Here is a 27,343-nt window from a genome sequence, read left to right as displayed (position 1 = left end):
TCCTTCCCTTCCTTTCGAGTACCCGAGCAGTAAAGAAGTAAGCTGCAAATGCTGGTGGGTTGCTGGGAAGGTGTCACTCACGCATTAATGTTCATGGGGCAAGTCAGGGACTACACAACTTGCAGATTTAAGAAGGTGAAACTTTTGCAAAGGTAAGCCAGATCTTTCCACTGGGCTGATGCATTCACATTGGGGTGTTTTAAATACCGGGAGTAATTCAGGGGACCTGACCCACACTTTGCTTCTTCTGACTCACACAGCTACAAAGGGCCACTGGAGAGCAGCCGGGAAGGGCTTTACCATGACTGTGAAGGCAGTGCAGGGTGGCTGTGGGATGTGAATTTGGTGTTTTGAAAGGATATTGCATAGACTGAATTTCAGTGGTCTCAATACTCTTATTTTTATTTCTAAGTGTCCTGTTTTTCTTAATATTCTTGAATCAGAGTAGGAAACATCTACTTGAGGAAATTAGGACTGGTGATTTTGATTAGCTTGACACCAGTGTAGTCATCACAGTACAGTCGAGGGAGTGTTGACAGCTCACTTCAATGGTGTGCCTTAGTATTGCTGGATGTTGCTCTTCCGTAGTTAAACTTGGTTTGAATATGAATGTTAAATAATTTATAAATGTCTGTTATAAATTTGGAGGAGAGGATGCTGATTTGGGCTGTGGGTTTCATTATGACTATAAATCATACTTCATGGAGCAAACACTTTTAATGGAAATAAATAGCAAATGCATTTATTGTTAGCAAGAGTAATCTAACCAAAACCTTTGAATGATGTTTGGAGTGAGGAGCGTTGACTGGTTCTACAGAAATAAAAGGGGGGTGTGTGTGTACATATGTATCCCCATTACAGTTCTTTTAAATACGTTTCTCAAGTGCTTGGTGGAGCCTGGAAAATGTGTTTCCTTTGTTTGTCTGTTACTTCTACTGTTGTAAGCTGAAGCTTAACAGAGATGCTGTTAGACTTGCAATCTCGGTGGAGAAGAGAAATCTTGAACTTGTAAATATTTTTGCACAGAGGTTTTGCTGAAAGTATGCAGATTTGTTCAGAGCCAGACTGATTTAGGGCAGTGTGTTTCCAAACTGCTCTGCAGCTCCATGGCTTGTGGGTATCATGGAGATGCTATCTGTGCAGGTGATGGCGTTAAAAACATGAAGCCACAATCAGGGAGGGGGAAGGATGGTGTTGATTATTCTGGGTTCAGGTGTAGGGACAGCGCAGTTAATGTTGCTGAACTTGTTACAGGCAGTGGTGATTATGGCAGATATATCACTTCTGTGGGTGACAAAGTCCAGAGAAGGCAACTTTGCAAGACCACCATGGTTCATACTCTGCCAGGCTGTCCACTGCTGGAATGACCACAAAGCTTGTCAGAGATGGGCACTGGAAAATCTCCGGTCAGAGTGGGAACAATATGGACACCCTTTGAAATGCCTGGGAAAGGACCTGAGATGTCTCCTGGAGACCTTATCAGGATGGTCCCCGAGGGCAGAAGGAACATTCATTCCCAGATGATTGGAAGAAAACCCTGGAAGAGAAGGATTGTTGCCACAGCTCGCTCATGAGCCAAAGCAAATTGAACCCTCCTGATGCTCCGAGTGCTTCCTGTGCGGTAAACATACCTCTGTCTCTGTTGAAACGCAGCACGAGCGTGGTGTGTTCTGGACTTGGACGGTTGGATCTGGAAACTCAAACCATCAATTTTTGCTAGGTTTGCGTTGCATGTTAACATTAGAAATGCTCTTCCCACAATCATGCAGCCTGACCAGACATTTACTAGATTGCTTACAAGGATTATTAGAAATTTCCTGTGTCCTTTATTTTTGTTAATAAAAAATCAATATATTTCTGTTCATACTTGCAATGAATTGATTTATGGTGGTAGAAATTCTGAATTCTGTTTTGCTGCCAAAACACAATGGGTACTAACTAATTCAATTTTATCTATTATTTCTTTTTTTTTTTTTAACCACTAGTTCTTTTACAAAAATAAACTGGCTACTCCAGAATTTGGTTCCTTTGCTTTGCCTAACATTTTGAATGGGTCAAGGAAGGACAGGAGACACAACCAAACACGGGCATCCCAGAGATGCTGTGCTACAGTACCACATATGTTGTGTGTCTCCCTGCAGCTCTGTGTGTTCTGTCAGTCAGACCCCTGCCACCCCCAGCACTCTCTGTGTATCAGGGTAAAATGGCTCAGTTCCACTGTTTTTCTGCCAAAACTCCTCTCTTGGCTAGAGGATTTAGGGCTATTTTAAATTAACCATTCTCTTTTGTCTGATGTACGACATCCAGTACTTGATTTGAAGCTCTTGTGTCATATATGTAAATGTTTTGTATAATGGTTTTGACTACTCTCTAATAAATAGGTGGATGTTTTAAAAGATATATGCTGGTGTTTCTAGTTACTGAATTGAAGTATGTCAGCTTTACGTATAACATATTATAAAATCAAAGGCTTTAACTTCATGTCCTCTTTTGTGATTTTTAACCCTATCCTGTCCCCTGCCTTTCCCTTTTCAGATTATTATTATTAATGAACAGTTTTAGTTTTCAGATGCCTGAATTACTTTGAAAATGATCAATCTGGGAACTGTGGAGAACAGCCATGCACTGTAAAGTTTGTGTACAGGCTCCTAAACTGTATTTTTCTGTTGTGTTTTTAAACAGCTGCCCTAAGAGCCATAAACATGGTTACACGGCATAATATCTCTTGACTGAGTGGCCAGAAATTAATTATTCTGCAGGGTCACTGTGTGGTATGTCTTCAACCCACACAGTGGTTTTGTACTAGAATCAACAGGAGCAAAAGGGAAAATATTATAAATGCCTGGTGGACTCTAAGTATTTCAAACAGTTTACATTCGTGGGTCAGAAGAAATTTTTAAGAACTCTGTGGTTTATTTCAGTGTTTGCGAGCATTTGCAGTGTCCTGTCTGTACCATTGCTGGACTTTGCATGTTTCAGTGCTTTCACTTCACTTTTGATGTGAACCTGAGTGTGAAGTGCCACAGGTGTCAGTCTGCTCTCATCTGAGCTTTTGACTGAAAAAAAGGAAAATTCTTGCTGCTTTTGGTTTGACAAATTATCCCATATTTAATAAGTATGTATTATAATAAGATACTGTTTAATAGATATGTGTTATCCCTTCTGCCTTAAATAGAAAATTGTCATCTAAACTTTAGATGTATTTAAGGGCTATATTTAAGTGTTTGTTTAGTTCACTCTATACAAAACTCATTCCTTTCAGAGTAGGTCTGAAATATCTAAGAAATACACGCAATTTTGTCCTAATAATAACGGTCTCAAATGCCAAACTGTGCTCTCCCTGAAAGTTTAAAAGGAAACAGTGGAATGTGCAAATACGGAAGAAACCTAAAATACTTGAAATATAGCCGGTAGAGGGGAAGAAGAGATGTGAAGAGGGCAAACACTGGGTTGGCAGCATCTCGCTCTATCTGGGACAGCCCAGCCAGCTCCATCCCTCCACTCACCCATGGGGGAAAAGAGTCACAAGTAATAAAGTTTAAAAAAAACTTGCTGAAAAAGAATAAATTTACATTTTTGGATGGCATCCACTGTGTGGTGAAACTGCTCTTGTGGGGAGGGTGTTGAGGGTGGTACTGTGTTCTGGGCAGTTGTCAGACATACAGCACTATATCTCTTGCAGTTCGTACATGAAGGTCTTCACTTTAATGTAAACTTGAGTTGCATTCTTTGGCAGTGATAGTGTTGAGTAATTTTGAAAACATTGTTTGACTGTATTTAAGAATAGTGACCCCAAAATCCTGGCAGAAAAAAACGAATGTGGTCCTGTTATTCTTTTTTTTTTTTCGTTCTGTTCTTTAGTGAGGAATTCTATAAACTTTTAAGAGGAGTGAAATAAAAATAAAGTAAAAACAACCTGTGCAAAAAACCTGAAAGCATCCTGAGAATATTAAAAATTGAGATTCTGAGGTCTTTGCACTTCCCCTTCCTGGTTTCCAAGCAGCCCTTCTTGGAGGACTCACTTTTTCATAGGAAAAGGAAAATACAGTTTTGTTCATTTCACAAGTTAGATTCTTTTTTTGTGTGTTATTAACAGGTTTGGCAAACATCGCAAAGATGACAAGAGTGAGAAAACTGGTAAAATAAAAGTGCAGGAAGCTCTTACTTCAGAAGAGGAGAGAATACGAATGAAGCAAGAACAGGAGAGGTAGACTTCAGTATTTGCTTAAACTTTGATAGAGAGAGTTTGTTTTTTAAATTAAATAACTGAAGTTCAATTTTCACTGATGAAAATTCCCAAATGTCGATATGTTTATATACTTTCAATAACAAGACAAAGCTGGATTTATTTTGGACATAAGTATTAACAGCTTCTTTGGCTGCATTAAGCATCTTTTATAGACCCAGAGCCTCCTTCCCTTATTGAGGAGACTGAAGTAATAAAATGAAATGTTTTCCCTATATATTCTATAACTGATTTTATTGACATTTTCAGAAAACAAATATTTATATAGAATGAAGTATGTTTTGTATTTTTCTTCAAAGTCTTGCATATCTAGTTTTTTCATTGATATATTTAGAAAGAACCTAAAAGTTATACTTACCAGTTATTTGTCACTGGAGTTCAGCCTATTTATGTGTCATGCAGTCTGTTTATGGAATGATATGTATATTAAACTGCTAATTGTAAAAATGAGTGGTGAGTACCTCTATTTTTCCTTGTCAGCTTCCTTTAACATTAAAAGCCTATATAATATATATGTCATATGCTCTTCTCAATATTTCCAATCTACTTTTCATCCTGTCTCTTGTAGCCCTAGATATTTGGGGCCAGACTCTGATATCTCTTATATCAATTTAGTCAAAACCTTGGAAAGCTTAGGTCGTAAATTAGCTAGTATTCAGGGATGTGTGTGGAGAGAAGACCTGTTTGAGTAGACAACTCTTCAGTAAAGAGACAAACTTTAAACGGTTACAAAGTTTGAATGCTGAATGGTAATAGCAATGAAAGTGAACTATGAATCGGAATGATTGCTCTAAAAATTATGCTATAGCTCAGCCATAAATTGAGGATCGATGTGGGAACTATGAAGGGAGGTATGACTAGTTAGTCCTAATGATCCCTTTAACCATCATGTCTATGTACCTTGGTCTTCTGTGGGTAAGAACAGAAGTTTATAAACAATGGCTTCATCAGCTTAAGAGCTCACTGGAATAGCAGAGCCACAGTAACTCTTGTGTAGTCTCCTCAGTTAAACCTAAAATGGTTTGCTTTCAGTTCTTTTGAGTGATTTGCATTACAGTTAAGGCAGGATAGGAGTATACTTTCATTAGTTAATGAAGATCAGCAGTAACTTGTTAAACTGCAGAGACTTTATCATTTGTGACCATCTGTTTGGATTACATTATGGGAAATTTTTTACTCTTTAACAGATATACTTGCATAAATTGATGTAAAAATTTATTCATGTTTTTCTCTATCCATTCTGACAGTAGAGGGTGGCTGGATCACAGTGATAGGTTGTTTTTTATTTGTCTAATTGTTTTTTATTTTCTCTTTTTTAACAGAAGTGAATGAGGGTCGTTAAATTTGTTCCTGTTTTTAAGAGTAATGTGCTTTCAGATTAAATGGTAAAGGGGAATACTGGAACTGAAGGAAATAAATTATTTTGGATATGAGGGTGTTGTACAGGCAACTTCCCTTTTCATGGGCAGACCAGCCACTTTGTGGATAAACTCATGCCAGGGGTGTAGAGCAATTGAAAGCTGCCTCTGTCGCTCCAGCCAGCTCAGGGCAGGGGGAAGGTTAGCCACACGTGCACAGTGCTGATCCCTGGCTTAATATGCTCTGCTGAATCCAAGCTTGCCCAGCATAGAGGGTTTCTTAGTAACATTAGGTCCCCAGAAAATCAGCCATAAACATTTATTCAAAGAAGAAAGACTCGAGGTTTGAGTTAGTAACGTTTTCTCTCTCTTCATTCTCTCTCTTTGTCTCTCTGTGTGTCTCTGTCTCTCTCAGTAAGAATGGTGAGAGTATAGACTGTCCATGTGGTGATGTAAGAGAGGTTGCAATAGTCACGCTGGGTACCAAGGTAGAATGGTGAAATTATTTGTATAGCCCTCAATGCATGGAGCAAATTCCTGATCCCTGTCCATCAAGTTATGCTAACCAATTTGAATCTTTCCTGGAATCTCACTCCTCGTGTGTCATAAAACCAATTTATGTGTCACTGAAACTGCAGAAAATGCATGTGCCAGAACTTCGTAACAGCTTGATGTTATCATAACACAGGTCTTCCTCCTCCCGTTACTCTCTTTCCCTAACTATGTATTTGCTTTCCTTCGTGTTATGTCTATAAGAGAATGCAAGTTCTTTGGGGTAGTGGCATGTACAACTAATAAAAGACAATAAAATAGCAACCAAATGTGTGAGGTGCTTCCTTATGTTTCTGAAAAATTCACGTGTTGATTTGGTCCCCAGAGACTAAATATTTTTGCAGTTAGATTGCAGAGAGTTTCCTTTTGATCCTGTAAAATAATGATGTTAGATACATGCTATTAATGAATCTTGCAAATTAACTGAATAATCCCTCAAAATGCTTGCTAGGAGACAGAGTAAAATGTTACTGTCAGTGTTGGTTCACAATGGCTGCTATTTTAACTTTTTTTTCTGTTTTTTTTCCTCTTCAATGTTTTTAGCAGTACAATTCACTTGCTCTATTTTACTTGGTATTTGATACTATATACCTCTATAATGATGCAATACTTTGGGGAAATAGGTTGGATTTAATGAATTTACTATGTATGAGAGGCTAAGAGCAAAAATCCTTAGGGGGTCAGAGAACAAGTGAATGGTCCATTAAAAAAATCAATCATGCCCACAATTTTATGTAATTATTATGCCTTGCCTTGATAATTTTAATAGTACTGTGCTTACAATAGTATTTTCTTTAAAATCTTAAAAGTAGTGTTCATATTGATTAAGAGACAAATAAGCAAATTAATGTTCTTCAATTTATCATTGAATAAAATTCTTTTATAAACATACTAGTTTCTTATTAAGTAGCATATCTCTTAAACTGTGTATGTCTTAAGCTGTATAGGGTACGTGTTTACTGACAATCTTAAAGTAATTTTGAACAAAAAATGAAGTTATCTAGTTGAAAATACAGGCAGCTTTCAATGAAATAGAATACTGGAACAATTAGGAGCGTCATCTGAGGAGACCACCCACCAATCTTACCAAAATTGCTGTAAAATGCTTGCTATTTTTAAGTTCTCGAAATGTTTGATGAACAGTTCATCCAAGGCCATAGGATATTGTCCCCATGTCACTATTCTTTAACACCAGTTTATTCCAGAAAAAGAAGTCTGCTTGCATTATCCTTGAGTATCTGCCAAGCACTGAAAATCCAGATGGGCTCTGGTGTGCCGTTAGAAAGGCTGCTTCTCCCAAGCAATGGCACCAATCAAAACCTTAAGGCAGGTTTTCTGAACTTGGCCTTGTGTCTCCTAAGAAAGTGCAGAGTCTTGAGGAAGTCAAATAAGACCTGAATTCAATTAGCTCTATTCCTGTGCCAGATCATACCTGTTTTATATATATATGCTAACCTGCAGCCCCTCTTTTCCATGCTGTCATCTTGTCCATCACTGGACTACTAAAACTGGGTACCACTGAGATGCTGCAGTCACTTGGACAGTCTGAGAAAACAGCCCTGGACCCTTCATGGTTTTTTTATAGAAGGTCTTCTGTCAATTTCAGAGTCTCCTGATGTGGTTGGCCCATCTTCCTTAGTGTAATGTCATGGATTTTACAGATTGGAGATGCATGGCATATCTTGAGCTTTCAGAGATGCTTCAAACTACTTATAGTCTTGTACAGCGTTGCTTTGTAGGATAGACTTAAAACCAGATTTTAAAATTTTCATCAATGACCAACAGGAGTTAGTGTTACAACTCAATTAGTTTTCATGTGGATGGTCACCCAATGCTGTGCTACTGGATCTAAGCCTTTAGAAGCCCACAGACCTTTCCACTTTAGAAACTCTCTACATCTGGCTTTTCGATGGGCTTTCGATGGGGTTTTCTCAATATGCAGCCAATGTGTCCATCAGTATCCTGCAACCTGATTGCCCTGAAATATTTTCTGGCTTCTTCAAGACCCTGTAGTATAGTCTCTTTCTTAGGAGATGTGAAGACAAAACTGTTCAGAAAACCTACTGCTTTTGTCTGCTGCTTTTTATTGATGGTCCTTGCTGGAGAGAGACACTGCTGTAACAGCAAGTTCTGATACCTTCGTCTCTCCCTCTTTCGCCCATGGATTTTTCCTTGGATTTTTTTTTTCTGTTTCATTGTTTGAGGTTTTTCTGTGGGTTTTTTTTTCCCCTGCAGCTGTGTTCATTACAAAATAAATCTTCAGCAAATCAGAAACCTTGCCTGTGTTCTGCCCTTCTTCAGCTCGGGCACGTGCAGTTCTTGACACCTGCCTGGCAAGGCCATGCGTGCTGGCCCTGTCTTCAGCTTTGGACTGACTTCCTCTAGCAAACTAAGTGCTCCCCAACCCAAACAACTTTACTCTTTGTACCCAGGTAGTAGATAATGGAGGAATTAAATAAACATGCTTCTTTGTGAAGTTTTCAAGAAATTCAGCTGTATGCAGCATGGTTCACTGCTAGATAATGCTTAAAAGATGAAAGTTGCAATTGTAATGTAATCTCATGATTCAGAATATGTGATCCAAGCTATGGACGAGTAGTGCTTACTCTCTAATCCGCCTCTAGAGGCACTTCCTCCTCTTGAAGGAAGAGTCTACAGGATATTTTCTCTGGTTAATACACTGACTTAAGAGCTTTACTAATGTTCTGTAAATCTCTGGGTTACGATTAAAGTGTTTTAATCTTAGTATTGTATTCTTCCTCAACTTCCACTGAAATGGATGCAAAATCAGGTGCTTAAACACCTGTGTTGCAAGGATCAGTCTTGAGAAGATAAGGAGAAACCTTTTGGCAGAGAATTAAAGAGCTGTACTGGTGGAAGCACTGTAACAGAGGCTCCAAAAATACTGGGAGGATGACGGAGCAGTTAGATGGGGGCTTTTGGAGCCAGGGGCTTCCTCTGGTCTGAAAAAGCAGCCATACAATTCCAGTCTGTGCTATTCTTGTTGGAGGATGATTAACACACAGCAAAGCAATACTGCGCTTTGTATGTTCCCGTGTATAGTTGTCATCTGGAACAGAAACCTGCTTCTTTGCTTGTTTCCCCCCTTTCTAGTTTGGAAAACATAACCTTTTGTTCCCTTAGGTTCCAAAGGGAATTAGCTGTACCTAATTCCGCCATTAGTGCTCTCCATGCCCATGCAGGTGTCCCGGGTGCAGGCACAGGTGGGGTCAGGGCTGGGGCTGGGATGGGGAGCTGCTGGCTCAGCTCCCTGGGCGGGGGCTTGCGGCCCTTCATGACCATGTGCCCAGCTGGAAACCCCTCCGGGGCTTTGTACAGCAGAGCAAACCTTAACACCTGGCTGTCAATGGGGGGGCAAGCTCTTTTTCTGATGGACACTGGGGCGATGCTTTGCGTGGTTGGAGGTAGGAGGCGATGTGTCGGCAGCTGCCGGAGTATGGCAGAAAGAGCAGGAGAGGTGACCGAGGATCTTGGTCTTGCAGAGATGCTGCCTGGGGAGGTGGATCAGGCATTTGTCTCTGTATGGGCAGATTTGCTGTTACTTTTGGAGATCAGTCAATAGGCTGACAGCATTTTTTGTGTGAGTGTAAACAAGGCTACGATTTCAGTGGGTGTTGTTCACGTAATGATTTTTCCTAAATTTAGAGTGAAACATTCTGTCTGTTCATTAGTAGTTAAAATAACATCGATATTTTTTTCCTGAAGGATTTGGTCATTCCATAAAATGCTTCCTGTATTATATGCTTCCTAAGGGTATAAGGGTCTTTATCTCCAACATATAATAAACTTCTCTTCATCTTTCTGTAGCACCATTAAAGCCACAAGCCCTTTGTTGTAAAAGTATACTAATGAATAGAAATGTTACAACAGGAACAGAAGTCTTGTGTTTTCCCTTCATCATGCATCATCCATTTTAATTAGTCAAAAGGGTGGTGAGTACTGTGACAAGAGTCTGGAATTAAAATCATTAATTGATGTCAAGCTGACGAGAGACTGCTAACATGAATTTACTGACAGCAGGAAAGAAATTAACCTTATTACTTTATTTAGTACATTGGGACTATTTATTATATTTTCCTATGCAAGTTCAGTATGCTCCATTTATGATGATAAAGACAAATAATTAATAAAACCTGCATAAAGTTTTATTACCTCCTATCAGTGAAGTTTACATGAAAACCACATCAATAACTTACAAAAAACAAACCCACCACATCCTTCTAATCAATGTAACTCATCAAAACCATTACAGCAATATTTTTTATATTTTAAATGAGTATAACATGCTATGCTCTCTCACCAAGTAGAATTGCAGAAGTGATCTGATTTAAAACCATGCCTTAGTTTCTTAATGTCAGTGTTGCAAAAAATGAAACATATTTTCTCCAGCAATGACATTGATTGGAATAAGTGTCTGGTTTGATCATCATTGGAAGGTCAGCCTAACAAAGATGAGTTTTAATGTTAAGCATCTTTATTCTTTAGATGAAAGAGTACAACAGTGTCTTACAGAATGACAGCAGTATCCTATAGATAATTTGTGACCCAAAGGTCATAATAAAAGAATAGATGGGAGGTCATCCTGTAGTAAAGGCCATCTGGAACTGTTAAAGTATCAGATGGAGTAGGGGGCTGAACAGCAGGATACTCTTGGTGCCTTTCCAGATTTCCCAGAGAGACCATAATATTTTTATTGGAAAACCCCAACTTTTTTCCCCTTAAGCAAAATATTTTCATCAAGCAGTTTCATCTTTTAGGAAAAAAGACAACATACTGTGATAAGGAGAGGATTTTTGTCTCTTAAATAGCCTAAGTGTTACCTGCACCTTTAAAATAACACAAAGGTTCAGCTTTAGTTTTGCTGCTGCTGTATTTTGATGCTCTTAACAGCTTTCATAAGAACTATTACCTCTAAATCCATTATTACTGCAAACATTCAGAATATAAATATTTTCTAAAGTGACTTGCGTAAAATCTTTTCTGATAAAACTTCCACCCCCTTCCCAGCCTGTAAGAGAGGAGGGAGAAAATTCCTCTGTGAATCAGAAAATCAGAGAAATGTGTTTCTCATTCTCACTTATTTTGAGATGGAGTCTGCTTGTCAAGGGATATTCCAGTTTCACTGAGATTTGTAGCGTTGTTTTTGGCAGTGGTTTTTTATATAATGGATGAGGGTGCTGGACATGAAAACAAATCAATGGCAGCAATTTTTGTAAGAGAACACAGAAATGAAGCATTAGAATATTGAGCTTTGGCAAAAAACATTTCAGATCAGTTCCCCTTCATAAAAATACTGACTTCAGGAGGTATGTAAATTCTGTGGAATAATAGTTGCTGAGATAGTTTTTTAAACAAAGCTCCTCACATTCTCTGGCTACATATTGTAAGTATAGAGATTTTAAGACATCATGCTAAAAGCATATTTTCTGTATTACTCCTCTACAGCGATTCAAGACATTGTACTGGGCAAGGTCTGGCCTAGTCCCTTGCAATATATTTTAAAATATGATTTACGTGATCTTTATAATATTCTGAGTTACAAATTTGTTTAAGGTGTCTTGCAGATCATACGAGTTCAGCACTTTCTTAGAAATTTCAGTTCTAAGTAAGAGCACTAATACGTTGTGTTTCACTTTAGAATGCCAAGAACTTTAGGATAAGGCAGCAGTATGTCCTCTGATGTCACATAAACTGTGCTGTTAGTGGTAGAGTTGCTGTAGCATATACTTATTTGAGAATTAAAAAATCTGTACCATAATTACTAATTTAGTGAACTTATTGTTGCTGAGTTGAACAGAACTGAAAACCCATCAGATTTTCCAGACTGCACTACAGGAGTCTTAACAGTAAGATAAAGCACTAAACCCACTCTTTTTTCTAATTCTTCGACAGAGCAGGAAGTATTTGACTAACCAGAAAGACACCTAATAATGCATTTAGGACAGGCAGATAGGTCTCCCCTCCACCCCACAGCTGGAACTTTTATTTTGTAACATTTTAATGGGTTATAAGAAACCTGGCTCTGTTTCTGGCCTTGCTGTAGATTTATGGTCTCACTTAGAACTATGACCCAGCAAGATTTTAGAACTGAATCCTAAGAGGTGTTGTGGGTGCAAATTTGTGGGTCCTGAGCAAAGATAGTGGCTTATAAGCTATATTCTCTATTGGTGTTTGTGGTATTTTTCTTTTCCTTTCTTTCAATTTCAGTGTATGAGATTCACATAATCCCTTGCTTTGTGGTGAGGTTTTTTATTGTATTTTTTTTGTCACTTCAGATGGTTTCATTTTCCAACTTCAGGATTAGGCTACTTTATATATAGTACTCTAGAAACACAGAATAATGGACCTGAAATAAAGCTGGTGGCAGAATTTTATACCCGCTTTTGTTACTAGACTTCAGCTAGAGGAATGTAGATGCTGGATAGGCTCAGCTCAACCAACCGATGACAGTATTGCAGCTGGACCTCCGGTTACTGCCTGCAGTATCTGGGAATGACTGATTTGATATATGGAATGATATATGGTACCATTTGATATATGGTATGCTTGTGTCATTAGTTTCTTGCACATACAGGAACAGCTGCTCCTTACACATCTAACTGCAGAATTCAGATGTTACCCACCAGTGCTGCTTTCTGGCATTGTTCTTTGGTTAGGAAAAAATCTAGGGGAAGAAATGGTCCAAGAAAGCCTGTCTGAGGGAGGAAACCAGTACTCTTCAAGTGAGGAGGGATGGAAGCAGGAGCTCTCCCAAGTCATGTTGCAGCAACAGCTGAATGTCATGTTCTTCTTTTCTACTTCAGTCCAGTAAAAGAGCTAAATAGGAGATTAGAGCTAAATTAATCTAATGATCAGGGATCTGTTGTCATAGATGTATGAGCTCTTCTGGCCTGCTTTCTAATGCAAAAGAAAAACTAAATTCCATTTTGCTTACAGACAGCAATGATCTTTGATGCAACATGGTTCCCAGCAGGATAACAGTCCCGGTTGCCCATCTGGGTGATCCTCCACTGCTGGCATCACTGACCCTTGGATCAGACATGAAAATAAGGAAAGAAAATTTCGGTCATGGTAGTGTTTGTTTTGGAGATGGGAGGATCTATACCGCCTATGTATCTGATACATTTGCCTCTGGTTGAAACATATCCTTTAAAAAAATACAGCAGACATACCCTCCACCCCAAAATACTGCAGACTGTTAAATGCAAAGTAGTCTAAAAGCTCCATTGAAATGTAAGTAAGGTGGTAATTTACAGATTTTTTAAAATAAGCAAAGATTTTCACTTGTTTACTCCGAGATCCAAGAAAGCAGGTTTGAGATACTGTGCTGGGGGGATGTATCTTCACTTTGGAAAGACAAAGGACAAATCAAGATGGTCAGGGGATAAGGAAAGGTAGGGGTGAAATACAGGAGAGATTCCACCAGGTTAGAGGAAATTATTCTAATGTCTCCTTTAGTTTCATCAGTGTTGCTTGGTTTCAAATTGATGTTTGCATTTCACCTGCTTATATGCATAATATTTACTTTCTCTCCTGCATTTTTTTCATTTTTCATCTTCATTTGTATTTTGCTGCCTTCTTTAATAGCCTTATTTAATATAACTCCTTATAAAAATGAGCATGTTTTTCTATTCTTTATGTATTAGGGCACTTACAGTAATCACCTTATCACCTTTATCCCTCCCTCTTTTTTTTTTTTTTTTTTTTTTTTTAATACAGCCCTCCTGTGTTGTAGCTCATTAAAAGGTTTTTGAAATTCTCATGCATCTCTTCTGCATGTGGGATTTGAGGAGGGGGGAACTTCAGAGAGACAGTAAGTACTATCACATATTCTAATTGGCAGATAGTCTGTGATTGTTGAAGGAGAAAGAAAATTAAGACTGTCTGATTGTGTAGATGTATTTCTTTAATTTCGAGGTGGTTGGCAGGTTTGGGTTTGGTTTGGGTTTTTTTTTAATATGTACTCCCTGTTATGTTTCTCTGTTGTTGAAGAATCAGTGCATAGGAAATACATGTGTGTAAAATTTCTATGTAGTTGCAGAATTATAGAGCTAGAGGAGAGATCATGTCACTTTTCCAAGGTAGGTTCTCCTGGGTATGCCATTCCTGCAAGATGTTCGTTTCATCCTGGGGTTTTTTTCAGTTTACAATGATACAGACTCTAAAACTTCCCATGGCAATCTTTTCCACGACCTTTTCATTAGAAAATTCCTCTGCCCGCAGTATCTAGTCTCAATTATTCTTGCTGCAGTTTAAATACCAAGTACTTGCATTAGAGATGGAAAACTATTCTTTTCTTCCTTATGTATCTGGAGACTGCTGTTATGTCCCCACTCTGTCTTTTTCCACAACAGCTTGACATTGTTGACTCGTGAGTATCTGTTATCCAGTAGAACTTCCAGATCCATTCCTGAAAAGGCAACTCACAGATTTTTTTCCCCTACTTTTAATTGGTATGCTTAATTATTCCAACTATGTAAATTACCTTCCAGTTGCTGTTATTGAAGTTAATTCTATTTTTGAAGTCTGCTCTGCCTATTTTTCAAGAACATTTGAAACATTAATCCTTTCCTTCAAAGTTCCTTCATTTGGGTTTTCTGCAGATTCAATAGCGTCCTAATTAATAATGAAAACCCTGAGTAAATTCAGAGAGAGATCCATGTAGAAAATGTCTCGGTCCACCCATCTAGCATGACTCTGAATTGCTGAGAGCTACTCTCTAGATGCTCTGTAGGAACGGCCTGGTTCAGGCTATTGTATCCATCCCATAGCTGTTTTTCTTAGCCTGGGACGTACTGTTTCTGCTCTGTTCATGAGGCTGTTTACTGTGTTGTAGATGGAAATCTGACTATCTTGACCAATTCTGTTCTTGATAAATCTATGGTGGCTGCTGCTCATCCCATTATCTTCTCTGTGCTTACCAATAGTTTGTTTCAAAGGGGATTGAAGTTAAACTGATGAGTCTGTAATTCTACCCCTCCTGTGAAGGATGTTTGACTTTTTCTAGTTTTTCAATATTTTAGCTGTCATCAACAAGTTCTCCTGGTTACTGAAAAAGGTCTGAGACTCAGTCCCCAGACAGCTCTGTGTGTCGGATGAAACTCAACTAGCTTAACCCGTTTCTAGCTACTTCTTTTGCTGTTAGATTGGACATCTTTTTGTTATTGGTGGCAGTATCAATTGTGCTGGCCACCTGCTTGCAATCAACCATTTCAGTGAAGACGGATGCAAAGAAAAGAAACCATTAAGCCTTAGGTCTCCTCAGCATCATCTGTCAATATTATTCCCTCACTACTGAGCAGGGGAGCAACCTTTTCTTTGCTCTTCCTTTTACTGCTAATGCAATTACACAATGATTTATTGTTATCTTTAAAGCTCCCTGCTACTTTTATTTCACATTGTGCCTTGGCCTTTCTGATTTTATCCCTGTAAGCTTGTGCTTATCCATAGCAAACTGACCACATTTTGTATGTGTTCTTCATGTGTCTGAGATCAGAGGACAGTCGTATTTCAGCCAGCTGGCCACACGTGTGTACACAGGAGAATAGTCAGAATTTTTCTTTTTATGACTTGAAGAAGGTTGGTCTCCAGCCTTTCAATTTAAAAATTATATTTATGTAGCAGTATTTTCTGACTTTTTTTTTAATAAGCTGAAGTTTTGAATGAAATGGGGGGGCAAATGAGGAAGAGGAGGTGTCTTTCTTGTTCCAAGCTACTGCTGTTGCTGCCCATGATTATCTATTGCCCACACTGATCCTTTAGAATGACTTCCCCAGGAAAGCAGATGGCTTTGCTGAGAGGTGGTTATAACTGTGATAACTGACTAGCTCTAATAATGGTAAGAAAAGCTAAATGTCATATGCCGGTTCAGAGGGAAATCACAGTAATGCCTATAATCAAGGTACCCTCATTAGAAGAGTAGTTGTCAGAAAAATTCTGCTTAGATCTAGACAAAGGTCAAAGAAAAATACAGGAGAGGACAAACTCCCATATTGACTTGATTGCCAAAAATTAGGAAAAGGGCCGTTAAAGCTCTGAAGGCAGTTGAGGAGAGAGGGGGAGGAGGAACAGCAAGACTTGGCTTAGTTGCTGGTACTCTGTGCCTGCAAGGTACTTTTCACTAGAAAAGGAGGAGGGGACAAATTTGACAAGATTTGGCTACTGGCCAACGCACCTCCTAACCTCTTTATTAGAAATGATATGTGGCAAAAATTGGACTGAACGCATTCATCCCGTCTGACTAACTTAAACAAGCTGACTGGCTTTATAAACGTGTCATCGTTTTTCTCTGTTTTCAATCCATCACCCCAATGCATGCCAGTCTGATGGCAGAAGAACTGAGAACTGGCAGCAGTGAATGGCTTGTCATTTAGCTTCTGTCCTTACACAATGCTGTTTTTATCCTTAATAAACATTGTCAGCCATCTCACATATGTGGAACTGCAAGTGTTCAATACTGATTTTTGTAAATGAGTGAGCCTCGGTAGAAAAGATGAGGTTGTGGATTATCACTTGGGCAATAGCTGGATGCTGGCAGCCGGCAGGAGGATTAATTGAATTGACCAAACAATTGCACACCAGAAGCAGCAGCCAACTTTGTTTCTGTTCTTCGGGGAGGGCTTTGCTGCCATTGCAATAGCAAATGTAATGTACTAGCCATGAATATCCTTCCCATGCTGTGTTCATCAATTAAGATAAGTAGGTGATTTTTTGCAAGGATCTAAATCACTAATATGAAAAAATCCCACAAAGGAGACTGAAGCTCCCAAAGGATTGGGAATTTATTTATAATTTCACTCCTACATGAAATTAGGGTCTATTTCTTTTGCCAACTTTGCTTATTCACTTTTACTCAGAACAGCTCTGCTAGCAGCACAGACTCGAGTTTTCTGTTGCTGGAAAAAGTTAAAGTTTAGTCCAGACAGAACTGCTGTAAACATTTGGCTCAGGGTGGGATTGGAGTCTCAGACTAATATGATTATTTAGTATCCACATATGAGCTACATGACTAAATGCCCTTTGTGGTCAAGGGAGGGGTACTCAACATAGTTGATAGAGGCTGGAGAAGGGTTTGGCTTCACCTTAAAATGTTCATGTTACAGATGTTCAACTGAACTGCTGTCTAGACCCTGTGCACAGCTGCCTGGTGTGACTGAATCTTGACCATCTCTTCTGGGAGTCTAAAACATATGTCAACACCTAAATTTAAGTGTCTAAAACAGTGATTGCCTTCATTGGAAAGCTGAATCTCACTCACAGAGTTTTGAAGAAGGGAACGAGGTGGCTGCTGTTTGCTGGGGACAGCAGTGCATAAGCTTTCCCCTTACTTTTGTGACCACTTTTTCACGTGCATAGGAATTGCTATACAATGGGTATGTCTATCATTACTGGATTAGCTTGCAATGAAAAACTCTTCTAACAATTACAGGAAGTTCTGCAACTAACAATATAGTCATTTGAAGCAGTTATTATTAGCTTTTGAATTGAATGGCACACAAATGCGTGAGGATAGTTTATACTTTACTGAACGTTATAATTTGAGTCTCAAAAGCATGACAGTACATTGTTGACATTTACAGTATTAACACTTCAGCAAGAAGGGTTTAGAAACTTCTTGGGATAGCTTTTATATTTTTAAAAGTTCAGTTTAATTTAAACACTGCAAAACTGATTAGCAGTTTTTGCAAAATTCTTTGAAGATGAAAAGAGTTATCTGAATGCTAAGAATTATTTTTATTGTTAAACCCACACAAAATCCGCAGGAAGGCCATAAATACTCAAAATTAGCTGATCTGAAATTTCAGACATATGCATTTTTATTGTGCCATGTCATGAAGGAATATAATTCAGTGAAGACAGCTTAATACACATATCCACATTGTGAAACCAAAGCACTGTGGTCAAACACTTTTTCGGATACTGGATTTCAATAGTGGGAGCTATGCTGATTAGGGCTGAAGTACAGAGCAAATTCCAGGTCCTCATCTGTGCTGCACAGTATGTTTACATAATCATTTTAGTCCTTCCCACAATAGTCTGCACTGGCATTTCCCGTATATATACTTAATGCGGTATATGCTAACAAATTATTTAGGCCATATCATGCATATACACACACACGCACAAGGAAGGGGGTCAACATAAAAAATAACGTCACATTAAGTTCAGGTTATTATATAAAAACATATTCAGAGTTAAAAACTGTTATAATTGCAAAAGAGATAGTTGTTACTCTTTTCAAGAATATTTCTACATATTTTTCCCTGGTCATTTGGTTCCTTTAAGTTTGGAGACAAAACGTTTAAATGCAGTATGTCCTGGAGAAGGCAGAAACAAAACTGTATTTTAAGCAATACACAAATATATGTTAAGTAATCAGAATACCTATACTTTTGTCATGTGAAAGTGATAGGACTTGCGTCCAAACGTATTAAATAGCTGATAAGCAGATGCATGAGAAAAGTTGGTTAGCGTAAAATGGAGGGACACTCATGTCTTCATCTGTGGAGAGTGACATGATATTCATGGTCAAAAGTTAGATAAATTCTCTGGCATCTCTCATAGCAGTCAGTATAACATTGAGGCCAATATGACCAGTTACCACCAGGTAATTCTGTTTTATAAGCACTTCAGATAACAATGTTTTCTTCTGACTGAAATACTCTATGCCACATTATTGCTATACTGTCAGATTTCATACACTGAAATTTTGGATTTTTTTTTGCTCATATTGGTGTCAGCCAGAGTTCCAATACACGATGATACATTGTCCATTTAAATTAAAATTAGATATACAGATGTATAGGAAATTTCTGATTTCCTTTGCTTCTCCCATTCAGAGGACAAATATCAGTAGACAAATGCATTCCTCCACAGGGTAATTAACACAGGACTACAAATTGGAAGTGAAACCTGCAGAGAGAGGAATCAACAACTGCAGGTCATTTTGAGGCCTGTTTTTTCTTCTGCATAAACCCTCCCAGATGATTAACTTTGTAACATTTCTGAATTACAGCTTTGAAGTATAGGACAATATATTTTTTTTAAAAAAAAGGCATGCAGAAACGCAGTTTAAAGTTGAAATGGGTTTTAGATTTAAACCTGAGTCCTTCTTCAGTGTAAATTAAATGAAAAACAATTCTAGTTTGATGTTTCTGAAATTGTGGAGGAACATGCTGTCAGCTGAATACTGTTACAGTTTTCAGTTCCATTTTTCCCTATTAAAATTAAAGTAACCAGTAAAGAAAATAATTTTGTATTTGCAAAATTGCAGAATTAAAAATTTATGTTGGTTTAAGTTAAACTTTTGCAGATTTCTTCTATTTGCTTGTTTGGGTTTTTTTGGTGTGGTTGTTTTTCTTTCTACTGTGACTGAATATGAGTGAGAGTTGTGACACACAAGTCAGTGGTAGTAGACATAAAAAGAGGAATTATGCTGAGGTGTGACTTGGGGCATATAAATGAATCACTGGACCATCAATGTAGGTGACACTGGCTGTTGAAGGGAGTTCAGCCAAACAGCTGTATCCCAAATCAGTATCCTTGGTCAATACTTGTAGGATTTGGAGGGAAAATAGGTCTGCCTGTCCATGCCATCCTTCTATTCCCTTCTTTTGTTATGGCAGTCTTTGTTAGCATGGAAAGAACAATCTGCTTGGTACTCAATCTGATGAAGACACTTAAATTTAGATATTCATGTACCAGCTCATGGCTGGGTTCACATACATGAACACAGATGTGTAGTGTCATTTGATTTATCACAGTCTCTGAGATGTCAGAACGGGGCTGGCAGATGCGGCAAGGACCTACAGGAGTCCTTGCCCCACGGTGGAGGTCCAGCAGGATTACCTGGGGATGTCAGGTGCCCATAGCTGATTATGTTTGAGAAGCCGAATCAAGGCTGGGTATCCAAGCTCCCAAGGAAGACCTAAATAACAACATCAAAACTGTCTGTAGAGTGACTTCTTTCATGCTCGGACACATCAACTAGTGTGGCTGCTGTGTAACTCTGGATTCTGCTGACTTATGTCTCCCTGGACTGTAAAAAGGGAGCCTGCACACACAGCTGGCATGACCTCACCTACTGCAGGCACCCAAATTCTGATGTCTTTATCTGCAGCCTGAATCCCACCCTTTGTGTATCCCCTTTTCTATTTGCAAAGACTAATCTTGAATGGGGCTAAGTTTAAAATGTCAGTTACCTAACTTTTTGGCTTTTCTATTTTCAGAAGAGACAGAGGCTTTGAGTAGGCTGCTTTTGTTAAGAGTTGGTGAACAAGCTGTCTTTGGAAATGGCACGTAACAGAGGTGCACAGAGCTGTAGTCTGAATGTATGGATGCTGTCACACTGTGTAGCCATGGCTGTATTAGATGAAAAAGGAGCACATTTTACTAATGGAAGGGAGGAGCCAGCCAAGTGCTTCATTTTGCAATGATGACAGAGCATTAAATTGGTCTGGGGAGACAATGCTGGGGGGGTGATTTTCTCAGTTCACTGTGCATGTGTGTGTGATACATCAAATTTTCTAAAATGCCAAAGAACTTTGAAGCCCAGATCAAATTTTAGTAATAGCTTTGTGTGCTTTTGAAAATATGACTGGTACTGTTTGTGTTTGTCAGATTCCTAAATGTCATCTGTTTTTATCTGTCACTTTTTATCATACAGCTAAACAAGTGCATCTAGCTACAAAATCCAAGTACAGCATTACCTTTCATTTGTAACTTTAACATAAGGCACTTTTTGAGAAGAAACTGCCTACTTTTGAGAGACGCCAGATTCAGTTTGTTTACATTTTAAACAAAACATGCACATTTTAAATGATTCATACAGGAATCTACTTCTGCTGTTTACTGCATCTATGCATGCATAAATATATATATCTGTGTGTCCTATCCTTACAAAGCTTTTAAATTCTGAAAGAAATATGATATTTTTAGTATTGGGCCAAGAAAGTTCATTAAAATTTTTCTCTAAATGCATTAAATCTGTTAGGTTTTGATGGAGTACAATACAACATGAATCGTGTCCGGCCATTCTCAGACAGGTCAGGTAATAGCACAGGCATCCTAAGATGCATGAAACAACAGGTAAATTATTTTTACCAACAGCTATGACTAGTCATTATTTAACTTAAAAATGAAAAAAAAAGAATGGATAGTCAGACTTCTTCCTTAAAGACCAGTGTTGATTGTAGCATTGATTCAATCTAGGCTTCAATATCCAAGGTAAACCTGAGACTCCATGACAAACTGAAACTGGAAACACTTCAGTGGTTTTCATTAAGATGGGCTACCTAAAGTGTCTACTAACTGCTGCTGTCAGATGATTGAGGGGAAAAAAATTAGTTTCAGCCTTCTTTTAATTTTTCAGAATTCAAGCAAAAACTCGAGAATTTCGAGAGAGACAAGCTCGTGAACGTGACTATGCAGAGATACAGGATTTTAACCGGACATTTGGCTGTGATGCGGACTCAATGTACGCTGGGATTGCTTCCTATGACTCTTCTTCAAATAGTGGCACAATAACACTGAACACCCGACCACAGAGCCCAAGGGAGGGGCAAACAGTGGAGGCCTTGTATGCCCAAGTGAAGAAACCACGGAATTCAAAGTCTTCACCTGTAGACAGGTAGGCACCAGGCATCAATCAATACACTTTTTCAAAATCCACCCTTGTAATGCTTTTGTTACAGGAGATGACTGTACATCAATTGGAAAGTCAGAACTGCATTTTTATTAACGGCTTTTTAAAAGCCTTTATGTAGAAAAGTATTGGGCTCGTACAAATCAAACTGTAACAGAATGGGGCGTGAAACTTATTTTCTGCAGAACAACTGCTTTTCTTATCATTCTTCAGATAGTTTGGAATTTTGGAGCCACCATTTGGTATTATTCAAATTGAATTCAAACTTGTAATGTCACCTGGTTTATTATCAGAGCTCTAACTGATATGGTTGTGGAATACATTTCCAACCTATTCACAGCAGTTACAAAACCTCTGGAAAGTTCTTGTTAAAGCAAAAGTGGGTTAAAGTTTACCTGGATTATAGTCCTACTGTAGTCCTGAACTTCAGTCTAACAAGTTGAGCTTTTTGATTATATATAGACCAAGCTTGAGTAAACTACAAGCTTGACTCATGAGTTACTTTCTGTTCTCAGGCTGTAGCTTAGGATTTTGTACTCTTCCTGTGGTTACATTATCTGAACTGTGTCATGCTTGGTTTTATGCTGAAATTGGGCAAAAATCCAGTTTCTGTTGATGGAGTTTTGAGTTCATTTGAAAACCTGAAGCTAAAACAGGCATGTAAACTAACATAAAGTAGAAAATAACCAAAAGCAAAATTCACATCATTTTTGTACTTTAACAATGAAAATACATCTGTTTTCTTGGCTTGCATCTATACTCTTGCAGTTATTCATTTTCTCAGCTTTACAAAAACTAACACTAAAATCCTAGTGCAGGAGATATTGTTAACTCATTCAGAGGTTATTAATCTAGCTCATAGTAAAACCACTTGTTTTGTTTTCTACCCCATTCTTTCCAGAAGAAAAATACTGGATGTTCGGTTAAATCAGTAAAGCAGTGTCTTTGGTTGCAGTGTTTGAGATCTATATAGCTCTACATGAGGGCCAGCGTTCATCTGGCATATTATGTTCTAGGTGGTAACAGTCATTTGTATTCGGTGTTAAGGAAAGTAGTAGTTGTGCAGAGTTCAGCTAATTGTCTAAAACTGTTTTTAATCGAGAACTGAGATTGGTGTATTTAACCCTCCACTAGATCTAGTTTAAAAAGGTCCTTTACATAATATTTGTAAAAATATATCCTCTAACATGACAAATAAGAAAATTTCAGATGCATTGTCAAATGCATAAATTTTTACTAAAATTCAGTAGCGCAACTGTCTTTTTATTTTCTCAATTGCACTGCTCTCTTGTATTGCACTGTGTAAAAGGTCTACTTTTCATATTAAATAAACATAATGTATATATTGTGGATATGTACATTATTGCAGTGAAGGACGCAAAATAATTTTAAAAGACAACAGCTTCATCTGTGCCCTTGAAATTTTATATTCCTTAGCCTTATATTAACTGGTGCTGGTATGCCTGGGTACCTGACATTTCAGCACTTTTGTGCCTTTGGAAATCAAGATAGCTTGGTTGGATATGGCTGCCACATGGTGACTCTCATGGCTGTTTTTGTTAGACTAAAGGCAGTGTTTCATGCTGGAGTTGAATGGCATCAGTGTCACATCAACAAAAAAAAAAGTTCTTTGATGCAAACCTGGCACGGCTAAATGTAAGACCTGCATGACCTAGCTAACTCTGTGTGATTGCTGATAAAAGAGCTGGGAGAGAATGAGTAAAAACTGAAGATAACAGAGTACCAGAGGAATTTGATGTTAATCGTAAGGGTAGGACTGAAGAGCAGTGTGGTAGTTTTGCACATTCAGGCTGCTCCTGGAGCACATTGGGCCCCGTCTCTCACAGCTGGGTCATGCTGTGACAAAAGGAAAGACCCAGCGCACACAATGGGCTGGAACAGAGGGAGAAAATGCAAGTCGGGGATTAGAACTACGGCAAGAAAAGCCACCCCTAGTCCCGTGATGAAAGGGGCACACGTTCAGCAAGAAACATCTGGAAAGAAATAGTCAATTCAGATGGAAAAAGATTATTATTTGCTATAAATGTGCTCTGCAGTACCTGTTCAAGGGTCTGAGGCATGAAGGTGTATAGTGTTTGGGGTTTTCTTTTCTCTCTCTTCACACCTTTATTAACAGCCAAACCGCAGAGCTGATTAATCCCACCTGGCTCTGGGAGACCTTTTCAGGAATGTTGCAGTGACTTGTGCAATCTCAGCCTCAAATTTAACTCTCCCAGTTGTTGTGTCTGTACCTTGGGTCCGCCACTGAGAGAGCATGTTGCCTGCTTTGGGCATGGAAGAGATACAACAGCTGTGAGGGAGCAGCTTTCAGTCTTCCTCGAGGTGTGTGAAGGATGTCCGGGAGCCTGACCCCATGTAATGTTCAGCAGAAGGGCCTGGACTGTGGCTGAGCTATCTTCCCAAGGCTGCTCTGTGTTTTACAGGCTTTATCTTAGATGTATTAAGAAAGTATCATCTGAGCATCATTTTAAGAAATAGTTGTGGCTGTGTGGGCCTGAGGTGCTTGTTAACTGTTGTTTCTCGTCTGTAGGATACCTGAGTCCTCAGCCCATGTGCATTGCAACTTGTTTCTTGCTGTCCCTTTCCAGCAATGAGACCTTCCCCCTTCACTTGACATCTTCCATGCAGCCCCTTTCCACACCAAGCATCCAAGTGCCTCTTCACGAGGCTCTTCTCCAGGGAGCAATCTTCTCTGCAGTCTGCTTTATCCTGACAATGCTACAAGAAATTTGAGGAGAAATGGTTGGTTGCAGTTCTCCGTCCTTAAAATATGGTTTACATTAGTGTTCACCTTCAGCGAGCATTATTTTCAGCGTGTTTTACCCCTTTGCCCTGCCATCCTTTCTTTCCTTTCGATGTTTCAGAGGTTACCTAAATAGAAACAGTCACTTCCAGCCTTTGTGGATGGGAAGGGAAATCACTTGCAGCGCATTACCCTTGCGCTGAACTGCCAGGAGCTGGTAGCGGCCAGGCTGTCTCAAATCTTTAGCACGTTCATATTAAAAGCAGCATTGTTTATATGGGAAATGTTATTCCTATTACAGTTTGGTGATTAGTGCCAAACAAAATTTGACATTTAAGTATGTCCAAAAGATTATTTTAAAGTCTATTACAAAGAAGCCTATAACAAAATGTCCCATAATAGTTTGCATACCATTGCTGAACTCTTATGACAAATTTTTCCTTAACTTGCAAGAGAATTACTACGCCTGTGTGTGAGGCCTTGTCAGGGTTTGTTTTTCTTTAATATTCCTCCAACTTCTCTCTTATTTTCATCAACACATGCCACCAACTGATGTAAGTTAACTCTGTCATGGCGTATGAATGATAACAAAGTGGAGCACAAGTATTTAAACTGCTCATCATAATAATGGAGAATTTTATTTTATTTTTTTGCATATTTAAGGATATTATGAAGACAACTATTATAGTGCTTCAATGAATGATGGTACTGTCAAGTTGTCAGGCAGAGGTCCCCCCAGTTATTTTATAACCTAACTTAAAACCGATGTTAAAAACAGGCCTGTTTCTTCATTCTCATTCTTGGATGTATTTTATATTTGCATGTATCCCAAGTACTGCAATGGTAGACAGACAGTAAGAAGAACATGGTTATTCCTTAAATAGTTTGTCCATCCATTTCTCTAAATTAGAAAGTGAATTGTATAATGCCAAAGTTCAGCAAAGGAAAAAGAGATGTTAACTTACTCGTTGGAGACTTGCACATCTGTATGTGTGTAAGTGACATTGCTTTACCCAGCTTACCAACAATGGGTATTAAAAAAAAACCTTATAAATCTTAAATTTTACTCAAAAATATCCTTACAGGACTTGAAGATGGTTTAGAATTGCTTTAATGCAGGTTTATGTTGCATCAGAGTTAAATCATTGATGGATATTGGTGGGGTTTGTGGGGGGAGGGGTGTTGTTTGTTGGTTTGGTTTGGTTTCTCAGTGATAGTTATTATCTGTTAAATATGTAGTTGAAGTATGAGATGTTCTTTATTTTGGACTTCTTATGTAATCCATGCATACAAGTAGCTCCTGTGAATCTTGAAACACTTTAAATTCCAGTTACACTAGTCATAGCAAGTCTCTCCAGTAGCACTAAAAAAAGTTTTCTGTTCTTGATCCTAGAGAATTAATGCAGATTCTCTTTCTTAACAGAGGAGGAGTTTATTGCTCAGAAGAAATGATCTCTAGCAATAAATAAATAAAAAAATATGTTGGGAATGATTGGGGATCAATTGGTGATTGGTGATAGCTGCATATACATCAGCTGCCCTTGCAATGTTAGCTCCATCCTATGAATTGAGAGCTTACAGAGACGGGCTGCTAAGAAGTTTTTCACTTCTTATGTTAGGCATTAACAGAGCGAAATTGAAGTAGAATGTATAATCTATGTTTATTTTACAGTTCAGGAAAGAAGTGTCTTGAGAACAATGTTCTTGTGGATAAAGCTTTTAGCTTAGCTGAAAAATGTCTCTAGTATGTTTTGCATCACACGGGAGAGAAGCTGCTTGACTGATCGATAGTGTTTTTCATGTAGATGACAATGATGCTATACAATGGGTTTTTATAGCGATCACCTGACATCCATAGCTGAGCAGTATGTAGAAAGACAACTCCTAATGGACATTTACTGGCTGTCACTCTGTAATCATTTCCCACCAAGAGTGCATTGTCCTGAAATATAATTGAAACAAAATAGGCACTGTGCTGCTGTAAATCTAAATAGCTTGAAAATAGTAGGCTAGACTCCTCCAGCTTGCTGAGGACATTTTAATGGAAACATAAATACCATAATCATATGCTTTTTGCATGAATTTTGCCATTAGAAAGAAAAAATGTTCATTTTAGAAGGGAGACCTTTATGAACTGGTTTCTTTTCGATCAGAAGTGGAATCAAGTTATGTCAAAGGAATATCTGGGAACTGAAAATAACCCCACTTGCATTAACTGTCATCTGTTCAGTGTGAAGAGGCAAGATGCTGTTTTTAAGGTCAGGCCACATACTTTGCTTGCTGCTTTTCCAAAAAGAATGGGAGAACATTTTATTAAGATGTTAACTTTTGTTCACTCAGTAGTATCTTTGTGCTTAAATTGGCATGAGAGCAATGAATCCCGGAAACTGGAAAGAAACACTCTAAAATAATATAATATAGGAATACGTAAAAAGTGAAATAAACAGACCCTGTCTTTCTAGTTTGTGTAAAATAACTCTTAGCAATAGCAGAATGGGTCATGAAAACTATGAAATACTTTATTGCCATGCCTGGATAAATATTTGTTAAAAAAACAAGGTGCTTGTTCAGCTATATTAAACTTCTTTATTAGTAGTGTCAGTCACAGGAATGTTCTTAAGTCTGTGGGATCATTTATGCATAGGGATCTGAGCTTACTGCCAAGCCCACCAGAGATGGAGATAGAAGTTATTACTCAGGGTGATACATCTTGTAAATACTAGGGTATTTCTTTTTTCTTAAATGAAGAGATTTTTTGA

General features: G+C 38.4%; 1 protein-coding gene across 14 annotated transcripts in view; it reads left to right on the top strand.

Annotated features, from left to right (window-relative positions):
• Positions 1–27,343, top strand: part of PARD3 (par-3 family cell polarity regulator) — a 457,578-nt gene that overhangs the window by 333,979 nt on the left and 96,256 nt on the right. For 8 of the 14 annotated variants that reach the window (XM_074867643.1, XM_074867632.1, XM_074867622.1 and 5 more), the window contains 2 exons: positions 4,097–4,207; positions 21,548–21,805. In XM_074867643.1, the coding sequence (XP_074723744.1) occupies positions 4,097–4,207; positions 21,548–21,805 (369 nt within the window). Of the gene's footprint in view, positions 1–1,254; positions 2,401–4,096; positions 4,208–6,019; positions 6,426–20,405; positions 20,485–21,547; positions 21,806–27,343 lie in introns of those variants that run through there. The other 6 variants (XM_074867651.1, XM_074867687.1, XM_074867613.1 and 3 more) reach the window with 4 other exon arrangements.

This window comes from Strix uralensis, chromosome 1 (assembly GCF_047716275.1).
Source record: "Strix uralensis isolate ZFMK-TIS-50842 chromosome 1, bStrUra1, whole genome shotgun sequence".
NCBI classification, from domain to species: Eukaryota; Metazoa; Chordata; class Aves; order Strigiformes; family Strigidae; genus Strix; species Strix uralensis.
Note: the sequence above shows the minus strand (reverse complement) of the source record. Positions and strands in the feature narration are given on the sequence as shown.